The following is a 21,656-nucleotide window of genomic DNA, read 5'->3' on the forward strand; positions in this document are numbered from 1 at the left end:
AAAACGCTACAATTCTACATACTGTAATTTACTCATACTACGCTGTTGTGATTTTGTTGGCATGTAATATTAAAATTTTATCAAAAGCAGCCTCCCCTCCGTGGTGTAAATGGTATCGTTTCAGACGAGAGGCAGCCAAGTATTTGTCAAACTACTAGCAAACGTTGACTGCCCTGCTATCAGTTGAGAAAATATAACACCTTACGGAAGATCTCGCTATCTTTTGAGCTCACTTGTTTGTTTGTTGAGGCCTTAGTTTTTCATATTAGCACGATGTCAACTCCAGCACGGCGACGTTTAATGAGAGACTTTAAACGGTAAGTTATAGGGGGGAACAGAAGTAGCTAACATTAGCATCCTGAAGCTATTTTTTTATAGCATTAGCTCAAGTGACAAATACAATGTAAACCACAAAATAGTCAAACAGATCTGTAAATGTCAACTAAATGTATTTTGTAGTTAGTGTTACTTGTTTGCAATTACAGTTTAGTTTAATAGGAAACTGTTCGTAACGTTTAACCAACAGGTTTGCTTCTACCGGCGTAAGCAAACCAGATTTTGGTTGTAACGTCTGCGTTGTGTAATTCAGGACCAGTTATTGCTTTTGATGGTGTACGAGCCACAAATATAGCCCTTTTTTTGTAAGTGTATACGTTTCCCGGAGACTTGAAGAGATGCGCGGATGTAGTTGAAGTCAGTGGCCATATGGTCCTTCGGCTAGAGGAAAGGTCACTTCTGCCCTAACCCGGGCCGTGACAGATCATCGCTTAAGGTTGGGGATCAGCAACCATCTGCCATGGAGAGACTGAACACCTGCACTCACTAAGCACAGCTATCTGCGGCACATTGTTAATCTAAGTATGTTCCAGTTTGACTCCACTAACGACCACTGGTTTAATGATCTGATCCAGTTTGGCACCACAGTAGGAATCTCTGTTACATTGTTCTTTTACGGGCTTAACTAAGAAATGGAGTCTGTTTACCTTGAAAAAATGCTAAGTGAATGGTATTTTTTGGGTAAAAAAGGCATTTCTTAAAACTAATACTTTGGGGTAATGCATGTCCTCAGTTTTACACTGAAACCTGCAAAAGATTGAGGCCCCAAATCACAAAAAAATGCATAAGTTCCAATTGGATGTTGTCTTTTTCATTAAAGTTATCCCTATTCAATAAAAGAAAATACTTTATTTATTCCAAGAGATAATTAAAAATAGCAACTCCTATTGTTTAATTATCTTCAAAGGATTCCCAGTAGCAGTCAGTCTTGTATTCTGAAGAGGCCTCTGACTGAAGACTGTTGCTGACTGACATACATGCCAGAACTGAATTTCTGAACATTTCTGGATTTCAATTACAAATGTGCGCAGAATTTTGTCAATATTTCGCAATTACGGTGTTTCTGTTAAATACGAAACGCAATTAAATTGGCATGTGAATACATTTGTTCACAAGATAAGTAAATATAAAACATGCAACAATCATCCAACTACTTTCTGTTGTCGTCATCAGGGTTTGCTAGTGGCAACATCTATTGTTAATCATGTTACTCACCATAGTGCAAAAAAAGTGTTTCCATATCAATTTAGTGAAATAAACCAACTTGAATACAGCCAAGAAAAGAAACACATCATCCTATCACCGAAAACTTTTATGAAAAAAGTTTTTTTCCCCGACATTGGCGTGTTTCCAGTAAGCAAATTTATTTTCAAAATGACAAATTGCACAATTAGGTGTTCAGTGGAAATGCAACTGACCATATTCTACAGTAACATGTCCTGTAGGCAAACACTGCTAACCCATCTCATTTGCTTTAGCCACTTCCTTTTAGCTGTATTATTAAAGAGTGATATTGAAGTCGATGATATGATCTTTGCCTATTATGATTGATAGAACAGATGGTTAAAATATTATTATTCAGAGTGAATTATACTTATAAGTTATAATTAACTTATAAGTAATTAGAATGACTTATAATTACTTATTAGTAATTACTAATAAGTAATTAATTACTTATTAGTAATTACTAATAAGTAAGTAATTACTTATTAGTAATAATTTACTAATAAGTAAGTTATTAGTCCTTTTTATTCAGCTAAAAGTTTATTTTGTTTCCTATTAGTGCTGGACAGTACATCATATTTATGTCTATCTCAACAAAAGCACACAGCATTTCCTCAAAAGTTGTTCTGAGTGCAATTACTTTTGACCAGTAGTGTCACACAAAAGTTTTAGAATAATCGCTACTTAATATTTTATACCCATTATAAGCTCCATTAGAAATTTCATTATTCATACCAAAGAAACGTAATGCAGCAGTGATTGATTCGATTTCTCTATGAACATATTCTAATGATGTGTTTGCATTCAGGCTGCAGGAGGATCCCCCTGCTGGAGTCAGCGGAGCCCCATCAGAAAATAATATCATGGTTTGGAACGCAGTCATTTTCGGGTAAGTGAATCAGATAAAATCGAGGTCATCAGCAGTAGATCAGCCAATTTCCCCTTGAATGATTCTAATCCGTATTCATCAGACCATATTGAAAATATATTGAAAAATTATGTTTTTTCCTGTACAATGCAACAGTAATATTGTTTTGTGTCCATTTTCAAGTAATGTAATGGAAATGGCATAACAATGCTTTAAATTCTGATGAGCATTTAACACTGAAACTATGACATTTTAAATATCCAAAGTAAATAAAACAACAGAAACAAATAAGATGAATTATTAAATCTCTGAAAACTAAATTATCCTTCGAAAAAGGAATGGTTGAGACCAAAGCACCATACTGAAGACTTTTATTATTCAGTTTTTGATAGAAAGACAAAAATTCTAAATCATGCAAATGGAAATTTTTGAGCTTGTTTTAAATTATCATGCAATTAATTAATTTATCGTTTATTGCAACAGCCCTAGCAATTGCCAAAACAAATTTATGCAAAAAGTAACATCATTTATTTAAAACAAATTACTTTAGAAAATACCATTACAAAAATAATCACATGTATTTACGCTTTTTGGTTTAAATGAAAAGATCTGAGGAAAAACGTTAGAATAAACATTCACTAACAGGCTTATAAATGAAATCGTTCAGGCTTTCTGCTTGTGGTTTACTAACTTTAGTACATTTAGCAAGAGTGATTGGTTGCACATTTTTAGTGTCCGCACCATGGCTGTCCACTGAAAATATTTTCTTATAGCTAGCTGAAAATCGGCATCGGCTGTAAAGAAAGAAAGAAAAAATGACTGATGCATCGCTAATAATGATAATAAGTAGTAATTGTTTGGGGCTGCCATCAATTTGAAAGTATGAAATTAAAATTCTGATGTCTATACTTGGTGTTAAGACTTGATAATAGCAAGTAATGCTAAGAACAAGTGACTGCTACAAGACAGAAGCAGCATGTGGAAAAACTGCTGCATTGATTCCAGATGAATTTTGGTTGTGAATCTTTCTAAAGGTATTTTTGCTCGTCTGGAGCAACAAAATGGCTAACAGAATGTCAAGAAGGAAAGAAAGCTTCAGTTAAAATGTCAAAGAAGAATTTGTTACTAATTTTCAATTGCAGATGTTAATTAAAGTGATTTCCAAACCAGCTGAAGTCACAAAATGGAAACATTCAGGACTTTTGCCAATCTCTAACCATGCCATTGAACTTTGTTTCTTTCACCCTGCAGTGAAGTTTTGATGCAACACTCTTTTATATAACAGTTATATGGTGTCATAACTGTTATCCATTTAATGTCAGTGGAAAACAAACTTTTACTGCCAATTACTGGAGTTGGCCAGACATTTGGAAAATGATATGTATCTGTTTTTTCTTTTTATGTAGGCCAGAGGGAACGCCTTTTGAAGATGGTATGTTTTCCACTTATTTATTTTCTTAAAACATGAAAAAAAAATACTCAGTCTTTAAATTGTTTTAAATATTACACACAGAAATAAAGTTGGTATTCATTTGGAGAATTTTAATAGAACATAAAATAAATTAGTTTGAGATCGTTAATTTCAGCTTATAATTTACAATTTTTTGCTTTCAGGAACCTTCAAACTTACCATTGAATTCACAGAAGAATATCCTAATAAACCTCCAACAGTGAGATTCGTCTCCAAAATGTTCCATCCTAATGGTATGTCAACATATTTTATTTTTTTTAATCTTAGGTAAACTGAAAGCTTAAAGTAAGAAATGCTTTTTTTGTTTTCTGTTGCAGTGTATGCAGATGGTAGCATATGCTTAGATATACTTCAGAATCGCTGGAGCCCAACCTATGATGTTTCTTCTATCTTAACTTCAATACAGGTAATACAACTTTACAGAACCATACAGCTGAGTGTAAAACCTTTAAGTCTGAACCGGAAGTGGTCTGAGCCACTGAGCAGCCATCTTTGTAAGCAAAGCATAGGTATTTTGTTTGTGTCTTTCTTTTGCTCATTGGTCAAGAGTGTCAAAATGGTTTCTTTTTGTTGGTCTCGAAGCCATAGTTCACTTGGCTACCAAGATGGCGGTTCAGTGACACGGATCACTTCCGATTCAGACTTGTGGAAGTTATGTATTGACTTGGGACACTAAACAGTTGATATTTTCTGAATATTTAGTCTTTACTGGACGAGCCAAACCCGAACAGTCCAGCCAACAGCCAAGCAGCCCAGCTTTACCAGGAAAACAAGCGGGAGTATGAGAAGAGGGTTTCTGCTATTGTTGAACAGAGTTGGCGTGACTGTTGTTGACACCTAATCACCGGGCATATGAACAGTGTGCACCGCAGAATCGAGAGAAACCACCAATCGAGAAGACATCAGAAACACAGATACGACGATGCACCTTTTAAGATCCTGCAGTATACTTTGTCCCCTTACTGTTGCTAAGTTTGTATGCTGTAGTGCTGTGGCATTCACTGCTGCCGAATGCTGTTGTTTGACAGGAGCAGAGTTAAAAGTTAATGTACCTTGTTATCTCTGGGTTACTTCCTATACGCCTGTTTTCTTTTTCAACACTCAATAGCCCGTCTCTGAATTGTCAAACCTCTTCTTGGTAATTCATGCATCAGGTATGTAAGGCTGTGTGGTTTGGTTTGTAAATACTGCCAGTTTATATTCACAGAAAATAAAGCAGTTAATTTTCAATGGGCCAACAACATGAAAACCCCTCACCTCCCTTTCTTTTTTGTCTGCACATTGAAAGCCTTGGAGGGATAAAAGAAAATTAAAGCTGCAAGCAGCCTCGAACGGCCCTCGCAGCCAAGCGCCGCTCCGGCCTATTGCCACCGCGGGGTACGAGCAACCGCCGCCTCACGCCAGCCACCACAGAAGCTCTCACGCAGTTTTCAGCTCCTCCGCCCGCACCGCGGAAGCTGTTGCTCAGATTCCATCAACGCTGGCCACGTGCTAACACAGAAGTTGTTGCGCAGTTTCCGCGCCCGTCCAACAGGCGGTACGCACTGATGCGTTCGGATGCGCTCCTTGACGATGCAAAAAATGTGGTGCAGATTCATTGGTTTAGCGAGGAAATATAGCTGGCGGATTAATGTAGGACGCGCAGTGGAGTCAAAATATATTTCAATGCTGTTGTTCTCTTTAGAGGTCAACAAAGGTCATACGTATCCAATTTGGCGTCAGTCGGATGATCCACGTTTACAGCCGATCATATGCACATGACGAAGTATTACAGTTCGTCATTTTTCATCATTTTCAGCTGTGTTTCTAAAGAACTCTATTTCATTGTTGGAGTAATACTTACTCAGAGTGGCGAATTACTGAAATGGTTTGTAAGAAGTAAGAAAACGCTACATTTACTGCATGATTTAATTCAACAAAAATTATCTGAGACATTTCTATCCTTTAGAAATTTCATGGCAAACGCTCTCACAAAGTTTCACGCCCATCCGCCCGTGGATCTGTTTGTCATTGGTGGAGGAACACTGACACCTACTGGCGAAATACTGATATTGTTCTTCATTCTGTTTATCTGCTGTTTCATTTGTGGAGCAATACTGACCCCAAGTGGCGAATTACTGAAATGGTTTATAAACGCCAAAAATGGGATCAAAATCTGAACTTCAATCTAAAATGGCTGACTTCCTCTGGGGTTTAGACCATGGCTCCAAGAGACTTTTTTGTAAGTCCTGACAAGGTACACACGTGTACAAAGTTTCGTAATTGTAGGTTAAAGCATGGCTTGGGGCTGATCATTTAAAATTTTCTAGGGGGCGCTATAGATAAATTAGGCCACACCCTACAAATATTGTGATGGATTCCTGTCGGGGAGTGGATGAAGATCCATCCTTGTGAGTTTGGAGCAGCTGTGCCCAAAAATGTGGAATTGAGAGCCAAACGTATGGCGATGGCGTTACAGGTCACTTCGCCACGCCGCCACGCCCAGCTGCTCCATCGAAGCTGGTCGGGGTTGGAATCGTCAACACACCAACATGTCTTCTGTGTCTGGGCACAGTTTCATGTTGATGAGGTCAAAGGGGTCAGATAGCGACCGTTCAGAGTAATCATGACACTTCCTTTTATCAGGGGGCGTGGCCTAAGTGATGTCATCATTCGACCATAGGGTATTGTAGGACAACCGAAGATGATCAATCACAGAAACTTTGGTGCCTCTGTGAGTTTCTGTGTAGGAGATATAGCAGTTGATTTTTTATGGGGAGTAGGTGAACTTTGACCCCTGCTAACCCCCCTTCAGCATTCTCAAAAACTCACCGTTTTGATAACTTTAGATGGGACATGCCTTATGAGACTGACCGAGTTTGAAGCCGATCAATCGAAATCCCTAGGAGGAGTTCGATCAAATAGGAAGGCTGTAAACGGCAAAAATGGGGTCAAAATCTGAACTTCAATCTAAAATGGCCGACTTCCTGTGGGGTTTAGACCATGGCTCCAAGAGACTTTTTTGTAAGTCCTGACAAGGTACACACGTGTACAACGTTTGGTAATTGTAGGTTAAAGCATGGCTTGGGCTGATCATTTAAAGTTTCTAGGGGCGCTATAGAGAAATTAGGCCACGCCCACCAAATATTGTGATGGATTCCTGTCCGGGAGTAGATGACTGTCCATCCTTGTGAATGTGGAGCAGCTGCCCCCGCAAATGTGGAATTGAGAGCCAAACGTATGGCGATGGCGTTACAGGTCACTTCGCCACGCCGCCACGCCCACCTGCTCCATCGAAGCTGGTCGGGTTGGAATCCTCAACACACCAACATGTTCTCTGTGTCTTGGCAAAGTTTCATGTTGATGAGGTCAAAGGGGTCAGATAGCGACCATTCTCAGTAAAACATGACACTTCCTGTTCTTAGGGGGCGTGGTCTAAGTGATGTCATCATTCGACCACAGGGTATTGTAGGGCAGCCAATGATGATTAATCACAGTAACTCTGGTGCCTCTGTGAGTTTCTGTGTAGGAGATATAGCAGTTTATGTTTTTATGGCGAGTAGGTGAACTTTGACCCCTGCAAAACCCCCTTCAGCATACTCAAAAACTCACAGTTTTGATAACTTTAGATGGGACATGCCTTATGAACAGACTGACCGAATTTGAAGCCGATCAATCGAAATCCCTAGGAGGAGTTCGATCATATACGAAGGCTGTAAACGGCCAAAATGGCCTCAAAATTGGACCTTCAATCCAAAATGGCCGACTTCCTGTGATACTTGCACTATGACATTAATTGTAAATTTTGAGCGTCCTGGGGAGCTCTACAAGTGTACAAAATTTCATGTCTCTAGGATAAGTAAGTGAATAGCAAAGGGTCCTTAGAAAATTTCTAGGTGGCGCTATTGAGCCATTTCTTATGGGATTTTTGCATTGACCTTAAAATACAAAATTTTGAAACTCCCTTTACGCGTCCGCCAAGTTTGGTGAGTTTTTGAATATGATAAAGCCCTCAAAAAGCCAATTCATTTGGGTGGAAGAATAATAATAATAATAATTAAAGCTGCAAGCAGCCTCGAACGGCCCTCGCAGCCAAGCGCCGCTCCGGCCTATTGCCACCGCGGGGTACTAGCAACCGTCGCCTCACGTCAGCCACCACAGAAGCTCTCACGCAGTTTTCAGCTCCTCCGCCCGCACCGCGGAAGCTGTTGCTCAGTTTCCATCAACGCTGGCCACGTGCTAACACAGAAGTTGTTGCGCAGTTTCCGCGCCCGTCCACCAGGCGGTACGCACTGATGCGTTTGGAGGCGCTCCTTGACGATGCAAAAAATGTGGTGCAGATTCATTGGTTTAGCGAGGAAATATAGCTGGCGGATTAATGTAGGACGCGCAGTGGAGCCAAAATATATTTCAATGCTGTTGTTCTCTTTAGAGGTCAAACAAAGGTCATACGTATCCAATTTGGCGTCAGTCGGAAGATCCACGTGTAATTTACAGCCGATCATATGCACATGGCGAAATACTGCAGTTCGTCATTTTCATCTTTTCAGCTGTGTTTCTAAAGCACTCTATTTCATTGTTGGAGTAATTCTTACTCAGAGTGGCGAATTACTGAAATGGTTTGTAAGAAGTAAGAAAACGCTACATTTACTGCATGATTTAATTCAACAAAAATTATCTGAGACATTTCTATCCTTTTAGAAATTTCATGGCAACGCTCTCACAAAGTTTTCGCGCCCATCCGCCCGTGGATCTGTCATTGGTGGAGGAACACTGACACCTACTGGCGAAATACTGATATTGTTCTTCATCCTGTTTATCTGCTGTTTCATTTGTGGAGCAATACTGACCCCAAGTGGCGAATTACTGAAATGGTTTATAAACACCAAAATAGGATCAAAATCTGAACTTCAATCTAAAATGGCCGACTTCCTCTGGGGTTTAGACCATGGCTCCAAGAGACTTTTTTGTAAGTCCTGACATGGTACACACGTGTACAAAGTTTCGTAATTGTAGGCTAAAGCATGGCTTGGGGCTGATCATTTAAAATATTCTAGGGGCGCTATAGAGAAATTAGGCCACACCCTACAAATATTGTGATGGATTCCTGTCGGGGAGTGGATGAAGATCCATCCTTGTGAGTTTGGAGCAGCTGCGCCCAAAAATGTGGAATTGAGAGCCAAACGTATGGCGATGGCGTTACAGGTCACTTCGCCACGCCGCCACGCCCAGCTGCTCCATCGAAGCTGGTCGGGGTTGGATTCCTCAACACACCAACATGTCTTCTGTGTCTGGGCACAGTTTCATGTTGATGAGGTCAAAGGGGTCAGATAGCGACCTTTCAGAGTAAAACATGACACTTCCTTTTCTCAGGGGGCGTGGCCTAAGTGATGTCATCATTCGACCATAGGGTATTGTAGGACACCCGATGATGATCAATCACAGTAACTTTGGTGCCTCTGTGAGTTTCTGTGTAGGAAATATAGCAGTTTATGTTTTTATGGCGTGTAGGTGAACTTGACCCCTGCTAACCCCCTTCAGCATTCTCAAAAACTCACCGTTTTGATAACTTTAGATGGGACATGCCTTATGAACAGACTGACCGAGTTTCAAGCCGATCAATCGAAATCCCTAGGAGGAGTTCGATCAAATACGGAGGCTGTAAATGGCAAAAATGGGGTCAAAATTTGAACTTCAATCTAAAATGGCCGACTTCCTGTGGGGTTTAGACCATGGCTCCAAGAGACTTTTTGTAAGTCCTGACATGGTACACATGTGTACAACGTTTCGTAATTGTAGGTTAAAGCATGGCTTGGGGCTGATCATTTAAAGTTTTCTAGGGGGCGCTATAGAGAAATTAGGCCACGCCCACCAAATATTGTGATGGATTCCTGTCGGGGAGTGGATGAGGATCCATCCTTGTGAGTTTGGAGCAGTTGGGCCCGAAAATGTGGAATTGAGAGCCAAACGTATGGCGATGGCGTTAGAGGTCACTTCGCCACGCCGCCACGCCCACCTGCTCCATTGAAGCTGGATGGGCTTGGAATCCTCAATACACCAACATGTCTTCTGTATCTGGGCACAGTTTCATGTTGATGAGGTCAAAGGGGTCAGATAGCGACCGTCCACAGTAAAACATGACACTTCCTGTTCTCATGGGGCGTGGCCTAAGTGATGTCATCATTCGACCATAGGGTATTGTAGGAGACCCGATAATGATCAATCACAGAAACTTTGGTGCCTGTGAGTTTCTGTGTAGGAGATATAGCAGTTTATTTTTTTATGGCGAGTAGGTGAACTTTGACCCCTGCTAACCCCCTTCAGCATACTCAAAAACTCACCGTTTTGATAACTTTAGATGGGACATGCCTTATGAACAGACTGACCGAGTTTGAAGCCGATCAATCGAAATCCCTAGGAGGAGTTCGATCAAATACGAAGGCTGTAAACGGCAAAAATGGCCCCAAAATTGGACCTTCAATCCAAAATGGCTGACTTCCTGTGATACTTGCACTATGACATTAATTGTAAATTTTGAGCATCTTTGGGAGCTCTACAAGTGTACCAAATTTCATGTCTCTAGGATAAAGTAAGTGAATAGCAAAGGGTCCTTTGAAAATTTGTAGGTGGCGCTATTGAGCCATTTTTCATGGGATTTTTGCAATGACCTTAAAATACAAAATTTTGAAACTCCCTTTACGCGTCCGCCAAGTTTGGTGAGTTTTTGAAAATGATAAAGCCCCCAAAAAGGCCCCTCTTTAGGGGGGCAGAATAATAATAATAATAATTAAAGCTGCAAGCAGCCTCGAACGGCCCTCGCAGCCAAGCGCCGCTCCGGCCTATTGCCACCGCGGGGTACGAGCAACCGCCGCCTCACGCCAGCCACCACAGAAGCTCTCACGCAGTTTTCAGCGCCTCCGCCCGCACCGCGGAAGCTGTTGCTCAGTTTCCATCAACGCTGCGCACGTGCTAAGACAGAAGTTGTTGCGCAGTTTCCGCGCCCGTCCACCAGGCGGTACGCATCTATGCGTTCGGCGGCTATCCTTCAAGATGCAAAAAAATGTGGTATAGATTCATTGGTTTAGCGAGGAAATACAGCTGGCGGATTAATGTAGGGGCGCAGTGGAGTCAAAATACATTTCAATGTTGTTTTGCTCTTTAGAGGTCAACAAAGGTCATACGATTTCAATTTGGCGCCAGTCCGATGATCCACGTGTCATTTAGAGCCGATCATATGCACGTGGCGAAGTAATGCATTTCGTCATTTCTACACCCCAATGCGGTTCGGTCAGCAGCCAGCATTCATAAAGTTCATCATGTTATCGTTTTTAGTCAGTATTCACATGATGAAACCCATATAAATTATAGAATAACAGTAAAACATACAGCAGAAAAAACATGTGACTGCCTCTTAAAAGTGGGCGGGGCTACAGTGAGGTCATCAAGTGACCATGGAAATGTGTTCAGGGCTGTTCTCTAGAAAGACAGAGGAAGTGTGATGATGCAGCTGTGATCTTGCATTTGGAAGTCATTTAATGTTGATCTTTCATGGTAAATAGTGAAAGTTTTACACTAAGCCACACCCACATGCTTGATGTTAACTACAACTGAGATGTAAATGCAGTGCAACTTTAACGTTATCGTGAAATGAGTCAGGAAAATGGTGAAGGTTAAGATGTATCAGTTTAATAAACCGCACTGTTCAGTAATAAACCAAGGGCAATGCACAATAACAGAGCAGTTAACTTTCAGCACTTTAGAACAATAGCACAGGCTGAATCCCACCCATTAATTAGGTATTAATCACAGGAAGTGCTGCAACTAAATATTACAACCCCAATGGATCTGTAAAAAGATACTTAGCATTTTCTCAGAGCTCTTTCAAACGACATTTTAAACATCTTCTATACATAATAACAAACAACTCTGAATGTATGAAACTGGATGTATCAAACACACTATTCAGTTTATTGAATTAGTCAAGCGCTTCGTTAGCATTAAAACGTTGCAGGCCTCAGGCATTGGGTTAGCATCCTCCTCAGAATAACTGTTCCAAACATGACGGCTTCCAGAATCAGCAGGAAGGAATAAATTACTCACGCGAGATACGACTGTTTAAAAGAAAAGCAATGGGCTCTTTGCACCTGCCGCGCTGACGTCACAACTGTATACCCGAATGCGGCTCTTTTTTCCACTTTCAGAAACTATGACTGCTATAAAAGACAAAGTCGTACTTAAGACACAAATAAAACAATACTATGTACTTTGTTTAAGTTTTCATGGATTTCCAAGCCATCCTCAATTAAGACAGCTTGTAAATATTCGTTGCTACAAGTTAAAGCTACCACTTGAAGCTAACGCCGTACACACCGCTCTAAACACCGTCTTAATGAGCCATTCACAACAAGCATCCAAAAGTAATAAAACGAAAACACAGAAATCTTAAGCAACACGGCCATATTTTTCTAAAAGTAATAACTCTGAATCTGAACAGTCAGCTGAACTAGAACTCCGATACCAGAGTAAGCTCTGTGCTCGTTTTTCTTCGTCATACTTCAAGCAAAAACTCTGAACTATAATCTGCCCCCCACCCCCTCCCCGCTGCTTTATTGTCGTTAACAATAAACACACGTAATATGCTTGAAAATAAGGCACAAACAGTGTCCGTTAGAATGGCTGAGAAATCTTTAGATAATTAAATAGCAGATTTTTCCTAGAAAGCTAGCAGGCTTGTGCTAGCAGTTTAAAGAAAATAAAACTCACCTTCATATCTGTGATTGTATAACGAGGCGAACATCTTAAAACCTTTCTTTGCCTTACTTGTTGGGGTTTCGGATCGATGTACATTATTAATTGTTACCTTGGAAAAACATTTCAGCCGTGTTTCCCGAACGTGTAAGCTGAGGTGCAAAGAGCCATTAACTTCTCCAACTCCGGTCCAACAGAGCCTTCTTGCTCCAAAGCGTGGTTCGTATTTGCAACTCCAAAATCCAAGCAAAATGTTGAGCGTAGTCCAGTTCTGTGGCTCCAAAGCAAGCAAATGTTCAGGAAAACTTTGCAGCTCCAGCTGTCGCCGGCTGACTGTTATACGTAGCGTCGATCTGTTTTCTCATTGATGGAGTACCACTGCCTCCTGCTGTCGCAATACTGGTATTGCACTAGCAGTACCAGTATTTCTCCACAAGGTGCCAGTGGTACTCCATCAACACTGACCCCAGTGTGTTCTTACTTCGCTGTGTCATAAGTTTTGCTGAATGACTTTGTTTGTATTATTTCTAGCAAAAATGAATGAATGTTTGTACTTTAACCCACAAAATAAAGTTATATATATATAAGTTATAATAATGTATATTTAAATAATTAATAACAACATAACCTATGGGCTGCTGTTTTCTAGGGGGCGCTATAGAGAAATTAGGCCACGCCCTACAAATATGTGATGGATTCCAGTCGGGGAGTGGATAAATATTCAGTGTGCAGCAGCTGAGGCCGAAAATGTGGTATTGAGAGGCAAACGTTGGGCGATGGCGTTACAGGTAACTTCGCCACGCCGCCATGCCCACCTGCTCTATCGTAGCTGGTCGGGGTTGGAATCCTCAATACACCAACATGTCTTCTGTGTCTGGGCACAGTTTCATGTTGATGAGGTCAAAGGGGTCGGATAGCGAACGTTCACAGTAAAACATTACACTTCCTGTTCTCAGGGGGCGTGGCCTAAGTGATGTCATCATTCGACCATAGGTAATGTAGGAGACCCGATGATGATCAATCAGAAACTTTGGTGCCTCTGTGAGTTTCTGTGTAGGAGATATAGCAGTTTATGTTTTTATGGCGAGTAGGTGAACTTTGACCTGCTAACCCCCCTTCAGCATACTGAAAAACTCACCGTTTAGATAACTTTAGATGAGACATGCCTTATGAACAGACTGACCGAGTTTGAAGCCGATCAATCGAAATCCCTAGGAGGAGATAGATCAAATATGAAGGCTGTAAACGGCAAAAATGGGGTCAAAAACCGAACTTGAATCCAAAATGGCTGACTTCCTGTGGGGTTTAGACCATGGCTCCAAGAGACTTTTTTGTAAGTCCTGACATGGTACACATGTGTACAAAGTTTCGTATTTGTAGGTCAAAGCATGGCTTTGGGGCTGATCATTTAAAGTTTTCTAGGGGGCGCTATAGAGAAATTAGGCTACGCCCACCAAATATTGTGATGGATTCCTGTTGGGGAGTGGATGAGGGTCCATCCTTATGAGTTTGCAGCAGCTGGGCCCGAAAATGTGGAATTGAGAGCCAAACGTATGGCGATGGCGTTACAGGTGACTTCGCCACGCCACCACGCCCACCTGCCCATCGAAGCTGGTCGGGGTTAGAATCCTCAATACACCAACATGTTCTCTGTGTTTGTGCACAGTTTCATGTTGATGAGGTCAAAGGGGTCAGATAGCGACAGTTCACAGTAAAACATTACACTTCCTGTTCTCAGGGCGTGGCCTAAGTGATGTCATCATTCGACCATAGGGTATTGTAGAAGACCCGATGATGATCAATCACAGAAACTTTGATGCTTCTGTGAGTTTCTGTAAGAGATATAGCAGTTTATTTTTTTATGGCGAGTAGGTGAACTTTGACCCCTGCTAACCCCCTTCAGCATACTCAAAAACTCACCGTTTAGATAACTTTAGATGGGACATGCCTTATGAACAGACTGACCGAGTTTGAAGTCGATCAACCAAAATCCCTAGGAGGAATAGATCAAATACAAAGGCTGTAAACGGCAAAAATCGGCAAAAATGGGGTCAAAATGGGAACTTCAATCAAAAATGGCTGACTTCCTGTGATACTTGCACTATGACATTAATTGTAAATTTTGAGCGTCTTGGGGAGTTCTACAAGTGTACCAAATTTCATGTCTCTACGATAAAGTAAGTGAATAGCAGAGGGTAAAAAAGGGTGTTTTTCCAATTTCTAGGTGGCGCCGTAGAGACATTTCTGTTGCAATTTTTGCTACGACTTTAAAATACGTAAATTTTAAACAGGCTTAAGGCCTCCGCCAAGTTTTGGTGAGTTTTTGAATATGATAAAGCCCCCAAAAAGCCAATTTATTTGGGTGGAAGAATAATAATAATAATAATTAAAGCTGCAAGCAGCCTCGAACGGCCCTCGCAGCCAAGCGCCGCTCCGGCCTATTGTCCACCGCGGGGTACGAGCAACCGCCGCCTCACGCCAGCCACCACAGAAGCTGTCACGCAGTTTTCAGCTCCTCCGCCCGCACCGCAGAAGCTGTTGCTCAGTTTCCATCAACGCTGGCCACGTGCTAAGACAGAAGTTGTTGCGCAGTATCCGCGCCCGTCCACCAGGCGGTACGCACTGATGCGTTCGGAGTCGCTCCTTGACGATGCAAAAAATGTGGTGCAGATTCATTGCTTTAGCGAGGAAATATAGCTGGCGGATTAATGTAGGACGCGCAGTGGAGTCAAAATATATTTCAATGCTGTTGTTTCTTTTTAGAGGTCAACAAAGGTCATACGTATCCAATTTGGCGTCAGTCGGATGATCCACGTGTCATTTACAGCCGATCGTATGCACATGGCGAAGTACTACAGTTCGTCATTTTTCATCATTTTCAGCTGTTTCTAAAGCACTGTATTTCATTGTTGGAGTAATACTTACTCAGAGTGGCGAATTACTGAAATGGTTTGTAAGAAGTAAGAAAACGCTACATTTACTGCATGATTTAATTCAACAAAAATTATCTGAGACATTTCTATCCTTTTAGAAATTTCATGGCAACGCTCTCACAAAGTTTTCGCGCCCATCCGCCCGTGGATCTGTCATTGGTGGAGGAACACTGACACCTACTGGCGAAATACTGATATTGTTCTTCATCCTGTTTATCTGCTGTTTCATTTGTGGAGCAATACTGACCCCAAGTGGCGAATTACTGAAATAGTTTATAAACGCCAAAAATGGGATAAAAATCTGAACTTCAATCTAAAATGGCCGACTTCCTCTGGGGTTTAGACCATGGCTCCAAGAGACTTTTTTGTAAGTCCTGACATGGTACACATGTGTACAAATTTTCGTAATTGTAGGTTAAAGCATGGCTTGGGGCTGATCATTTAAAATTTTCTAGGGGCGCTATAGAGAAATTAGGCCACACCCTACAAATATTGTGATGGATTCCTGTCGGGGAGTGGATGAAGATCCATCCTTGTGAGTTTGGAGCAGCTGCGCCCAAAAATGTGGAATTGAGAGCCAAACGTATGGCGATGGCGTTACAGGTCACTTCGCCACGCCGCCACGCCCAGCTGCTCCATGGAAGCTGGTCGGGTTGGAATCCTCAACACACCAACATGTCTTCTGTGTCTGGGCACAGTTTCATGTTGATGAGGTCAAAGGGGTCAGATAGCGACCTTTCAAAGTAAAACATGACACTTCCTTTTCTCAGGGGGCGTGGCCTAAGTGATGTCATCATTCGACCATAGGGTATTGTAGGACACCCGATGATGATCAATCACAGAAACTTTGGTGCCTCTGTGAGTTTCTGTGTAGGAGATATAGCAGTTTATTTTTTTACGGCGAGTAGGTGAACTTTGACCCCTGCTAACCCCCCTTCAGCATTCTCAAAAACTCACCGTTTTGATAACTTTAGATGGGACATGCCTTATGAGCAGACTGACCGAGTTTGAAGCCGATCAATCGAAATCCTTAGGATGAGTTCGATGAAATACGGAGCTGTAAACGGCAAAAATGGGGTCAAAATCTGAACTTCAATCTAAAATGGCCGACTTCCTCTGGGGTTTAGACCATGGCTCCAAGAGACTTTTTTATAAGTCCTGACATGATACATATGTGTACAAAGTTTTGTATTTGTACGTTAAAGCATGGCTTGGGGCTGATCATTTAAAGTTTTCTAGGGGGCGCTATAGAGAAATTAGGCCACGCCCACCAAATATTGTGATGGATTCCTGTCGGGGAGTGGATGAGGATCCATCCATGTGAGTTTGGAGCAGCTGGGCCTGAAAATGTGGAATTGAGAGCCAAACGTATGGCGATGGCGTTACAGGTCACTTCGCCACGCCGCCACGCCCCACCTGCTCCATCGAATCTGGTCGGGTTGGAATCCTCAATACACCAACATGTCTTCTGTGTCTGGGCACAGTTTCATGTTGATGAGGTCAAAGGGGTCAGATAGCGACCGTCCACAGTAAAACATTACACTTCCTGTTCTCATGGGGCGTGGCCTAAGTGATGTCATCATTCGACCATAGGGTATTGTAGGAGACCCGATGATGATCAATCACAGAAACTTTGGTGCCTCTGTGAGTTTCTGTGTAGGAGATACAGCAGTTTATTTTTTTATGGCGAGTAGGTGAACTTTGACCCCTGCTAACCCCCCTTCAGCATACTCAAAAACTCACCGTTTTGATAACTTTAGATGGGACATGCCTTATGAACAGACTGACCGAGTTTGAAGCCGATCAATCAAAATCCCTAGGAGGAGTTCGATCAAATACCAAGGCTGTAAACGGCAAAAATGGCTTCAAAATTGGACCTTCAATCCAAAATGGCCGACTTCCTGTGATACTTGCACTATGACATTAATTGTAAATTTTGAGCATCTTGGGAAGCTCTACAAGTGTACCAAATTTCATGTCTCTACAATGAAGTAAGTGAATAGCAAAGGGTCCTTTGAAAATTTCTAGGTGGCGCTATTGAGCCATTTGTTGTGGAATTTTTGCGATGACTTTAAAATACGTAAATTTTAAACAGGCTTAAGGCCTCCGCCAAGTTTGGTGAGTTTTTGAATATGATAAAGCCCCCAAAAAGCCAATTCATTTGGAGGGAGAATCATAATAATAATTAAAGCTGCAAGCAGCCTCGAACGGCCCTCGCAGCCAAGCGCCGCTCCGGCCTATTGCCACCGCGGGGTACTAGCAACCGTCGCCTCACGTCAGCCACCACAGAAGCTCTCACGCAGTTTTTCAGCTCCTCCGCCCGCACCGCAGAAGCTGTTGCTCAGTTTCCATCAACGCTGGCCACGTGCTAACACAGAAGTTGTTGCGCAGTTCCGCGCCCGTCCTCCAGGCGGTACGCACTGATGCGTTCGGAGTCGCTCCTTGACGATGCAAAAAATGTGGTGCAGATTCATTGGTTTAGCGAGGAATATAGCTGGCGGATTAATGTAGGACGCGCAGTGGAGTCAAAATATATTTCAATGCTGTTGTTCTTTTTAGAGGTCAACAAAGGTCATACGTATCCAATTTGGCGTCAGTCGGATGATCCACGTGTCATTTACAGCCGATCGTATGCACATGGCGAAGTACTACAGTTCGTCATTTTTCATCATTTTCAGCTGTGTTTCTAAAGCACTCTATTTCATTGTTGGAATAATACTTACTCAGAGTGGCAAATTACTGAAATGGTTTGGAAGAAGTAAGAAAACGCTACATTTACTGCATGATTTAATTCCACAAAAAATTATCTGAGACATTTCTATCCTTTTAGAAATTTCATGCAACGCTCTCACAAAGTTTTCGCGCCCATCCGCCCGTGGATCTGTTTGTCATTGGCGGAGGAACACTGACACCTACTGGCGAAATACTGATATTGTTCTTCATCCTGTTTATCTGCTGTTTCATTTGTGGAGCAATACTGACCCCAAGTGGCAAATTACTGAAATGGTTTATAAACGCCAAAAATGGGATCAAAATCTGAACTTCAATCTAAAATGGCCGACTTCCTCTGGGGTTTAGACCATGGCTCCAAGAGACTTTTTTGTAAGTCCTGACATGGTACACATGTGTACAAAGTTTCGTAATTGTAGGTTAAAGCATGGCTTGGGGCTGATCATTTAAAATTTTCTAGGGGCGCTATAGAGAAATTAGGCCACACCCTACAAATATTGTGATGGATTCCTGTCGGGGAGTGGATGAAGATCCATCCTTGTGAGTTTGGAGCAGCTGCGGCCAAAAATGTGGAATTGAGAGCCAAACGTATGGCGATGGCGTTACAGGTCACTTCGCCACGCCGCCACGCCCAGCTGCTCCATCGAAGCTGGTCGGGGTTGGAATCCTCAACACACCAACATGTCTTCTGTGTCTGGGCACAGTTTCATGTTGATGAGGTCAAAGGGGTCAGATAGCGACCGTTGACAGTAAAACATGACACTTCCTGTTCTCATGGGGCGTGGCCTAAGTGATGTCATCATTCGACCATAGGGTATTGTAGGACACCCGATGATGATCAATCACAGAAACTTTGGTGCCTCTGTGAGTTTCTGTGTAGGAGATATAGCAGTTTATTTTTTTATGGCGAGTAGGTGATCTTTGACCCCTGCCAACCCCCTTCAGCATACTCAAAAACTCACCGTTTTGATAACTTTAGATGGGACATGCCTTATGAACAGACTGACCGAGTTTGAAGCCGATCAATCGAAATCCCTAGGAGGATTCGATCAAATACGAAGGCTGTAAACGGCAAAAATGGGTCAAAATCCAAACTTTAATCCAAAATGGCTGACTTCCTGTGGGGTTTAGACCATGGCTCCAAGAGACTTTTTTGTAAGTCCTGACAAGGTACACGTGTACAAAGTTTCGTAATTGTAGGTTAAAGCATGGCTTGGGGCTGATCATTTAAAGTGTTCTAGGGGCGCTATAGAGAAATTAGGCCACACCCTACAAATATTGTGATGGATTCCTGTCGGGGAGTGGATGAAGATCCATCCTTGTGAGTTTGGAGCAGCTGCGCCCAAAAATGTGGAATTGAGAGCCAAACGTATGGCGATGGCGTTACAGGTCACTTCGCCACGCCGCCACGCCCACCTGCTCCATCGAAGCTGGTCGGGGTTGGAATCCTCAATACACCAACATGTTTTCTGTGTCTGGGCACAGTTTCATGTTGATGAGGTCAAAGGGGTCAGATAGCGACAGTTCACAGTAAAACATTACACTTCCTGTTCTTAGGGGGCGTGGCCTAAGTGATGTCATCATTCGACCATAGGGTATTATAGGACACCCGATGATGATCAATCACAGTAACTTTGGTGCCTCTGTGAGTTTCTGTGTAGGAGATATAGCAGTTTATTTTTTTACGGCGAGTAGGTGAACTTTGACCCCTGCTAACCCCCCTTCAGCATACTCAAAAACTCTCCGTTTTGATAACTTTAGATGGGACATGCCTTATGAACAGACTGACCGAGTTTGAAGCCGGTCAATGGAAATCCCTAGGAGGAGTTCGATCAAATACGAAGGCTGTAAACGGCTAAAATGGGGTGAAAATTTGACCTTCAATCCAAAATGGCTGACTTCCTGTGATACTTGCACTATGACATTAATTGTAAATTTGAGCATCTTGGGAGCTCTACAAGTGTACCAAATTTCATGTCTCTAGGATAAAGTAAGTGAATAGCAAAGGGTCCTTTGAAAATTTCTAGGTGGCGCTATTTAGCCATTTCTTATGGGATTTTTGCAATGACCTTAAAATACAAAATTTTGAAACTCCCTTTACGCGTCCGCCAAGTTTGGTGAGTTTTTGAAAATGATAAAGCCCCCAAAAAGGCCCCTCTTTAGGGGGGCAGAATAATAATAATAAGAAACAGTAGGAAAACAATAGGCCTTCGCAGCGCTTAGCTGCTCGGGCCTAATAATAATAAACAATAGGAAAACAATAGGCCTTCGCAGCGCTTAGCTGCTCGGGCCTAATAATAATAAACAATAGGAAAACAATAGGCCTTCGCAGCGCTTAGCTGCTCGGGCCTAATAAGAAACAGTACAGAAACAATAGGCCTTCGCAGCGCTTAGCTGCTCGGGCCTAATAAGAAACAGTACAGAAACAATAGGCCTTCGCAGCGCTTAGCTGCTCGGGCCTAATTACGAACATGACTATCAGTCCCTTTTATTACTCAACAGATGCCTTTTGGGGTCAGTTTTTTTTTTATCTTTTCCTGTAGACATGCCTTATGATTCTAAAATGAGAAATATTGGTGAACGTCTTTCCTCCTGCTCCTCTGAAAAGCAGGATTTTAGCATCCTTACCGTTTTTACAGTTTCACAAGGTTCCACCCATTTGCATATGTAGGTTTTATCTTTTAACACTTTCTGGAGGGTGCATTACTTTTGTATGGGTTAAGAGCTCTGTGAAAACATTTCTATGCTATTTTACAATCCTATAACTATCTAATCTGATTACTCTTTGGCAAACATTGGTGTCCTTTCAGATTACACAGTGCTGGTAACCCATGTAACAAACTGTACATTTTCTTGTAAATAAAATATGCAACTCTTTGTGATGACTTTTTACATCACAGTACATAAATAACAAGAGTATCTACAAGGGTCAACAAGCCAAAAAATAAAATGCTTCTCATCTGCGATATATAAGGTTTTGTTTTTGGCACAGAATGTAAGTTGGATCTTACGGTTGTAGAACTCTGGTTACAATATGACGAAAATAGATTCGTCATATTGATCAAAGTCGAAATAAGAGCAAATTGACCTTTTCTGAAATTGTAATTTCGTTTTCTTAGCGCGACTTTAATACTCAGTCGTATGAAGCCGAAGTGAGCAAGTGGCGAAAATATGCGATAAGTTTGCACTTAAGATCGACGCAGAAAAGCTAACCAGCTAGTTCGTTAGCACATAGTTAACGGTAGAGTCTATAAATCGCCACGAGACACAGAACGCCATGAAGATCTTTTAGGCGGTCAAACATTTGCCTGACAGAAAAGTCCACAAGATTAAAAAAATATAAACTTTAGAGATGAGATTAAGTAGT

At 41.9% G+C, this 21,656-nt stretch overlaps 1 protein-coding gene across 1 annotated transcript; it reads left to right on the forward strand.

Annotated features, from left to right (window-relative positions):
- The first annotated feature begins 123 nt into the window (after nucleotides 1-123).
- On the forward strand, nucleotides 124-5,205 carry LOC129360812 (ubiquitin-conjugating enzyme E2 A-like). The gene is made up of 6 exons (XM_055031247.1): nucleotides 124-317; nucleotides 2,369-2,449; nucleotides 3,835-3,860; nucleotides 4,043-4,132; nucleotides 4,217-4,305; nucleotides 4,602-5,205. The coding sequence occupies exons 1-6, from the start codon at nucleotides 274-276 to the stop codon at nucleotides 4,731-4,733; spliced, it is 462 nt and encodes a 153-aa protein (XP_054887222.1). The 5' UTR covers nucleotides 124-273; the 3' UTR covers nucleotides 4,734-5,205.
- Nucleotides 5,206-21,656: the final 16,451 nt, after the last annotated feature.

This window comes from Poeciliopsis prolifica, unplaced genomic scaffold, assembly GCF_027474105.1.
Source record: "Poeciliopsis prolifica strain line A6 unplaced genomic scaffold, Auburn_PproV2 SCAFFOLD006, whole genome shotgun sequence".
Lineage (NCBI taxonomy): Eukaryota > Metazoa > Chordata > Actinopteri > Cyprinodontiformes > Poeciliidae > Poeciliopsis > Poeciliopsis prolifica.

Bases quoted from the DNA above. Each gene is read 5' to 3' on its own strand.
- LOC129360812 (XM_055031247.1), top strand. From the start codon at position 274: ATGTCAACTCCAGCACGGCGACGTTTAATGAGAGACTTTAAACG. The intron at 3,861-4,042 runs GTATGTTTTCCA...TTTTGCTTTCAG, and splicing joins GGGAACGCCTTTTGAAGATG to GAACCTTCAAACTTACCATT. The intron at 4,306-4,601 runs GTAATACAACTT...CTGAATATTTAG, and splicing joins CTATCTTAACTTCAATACAG to TCTTTACTGGACGAGCCAAA.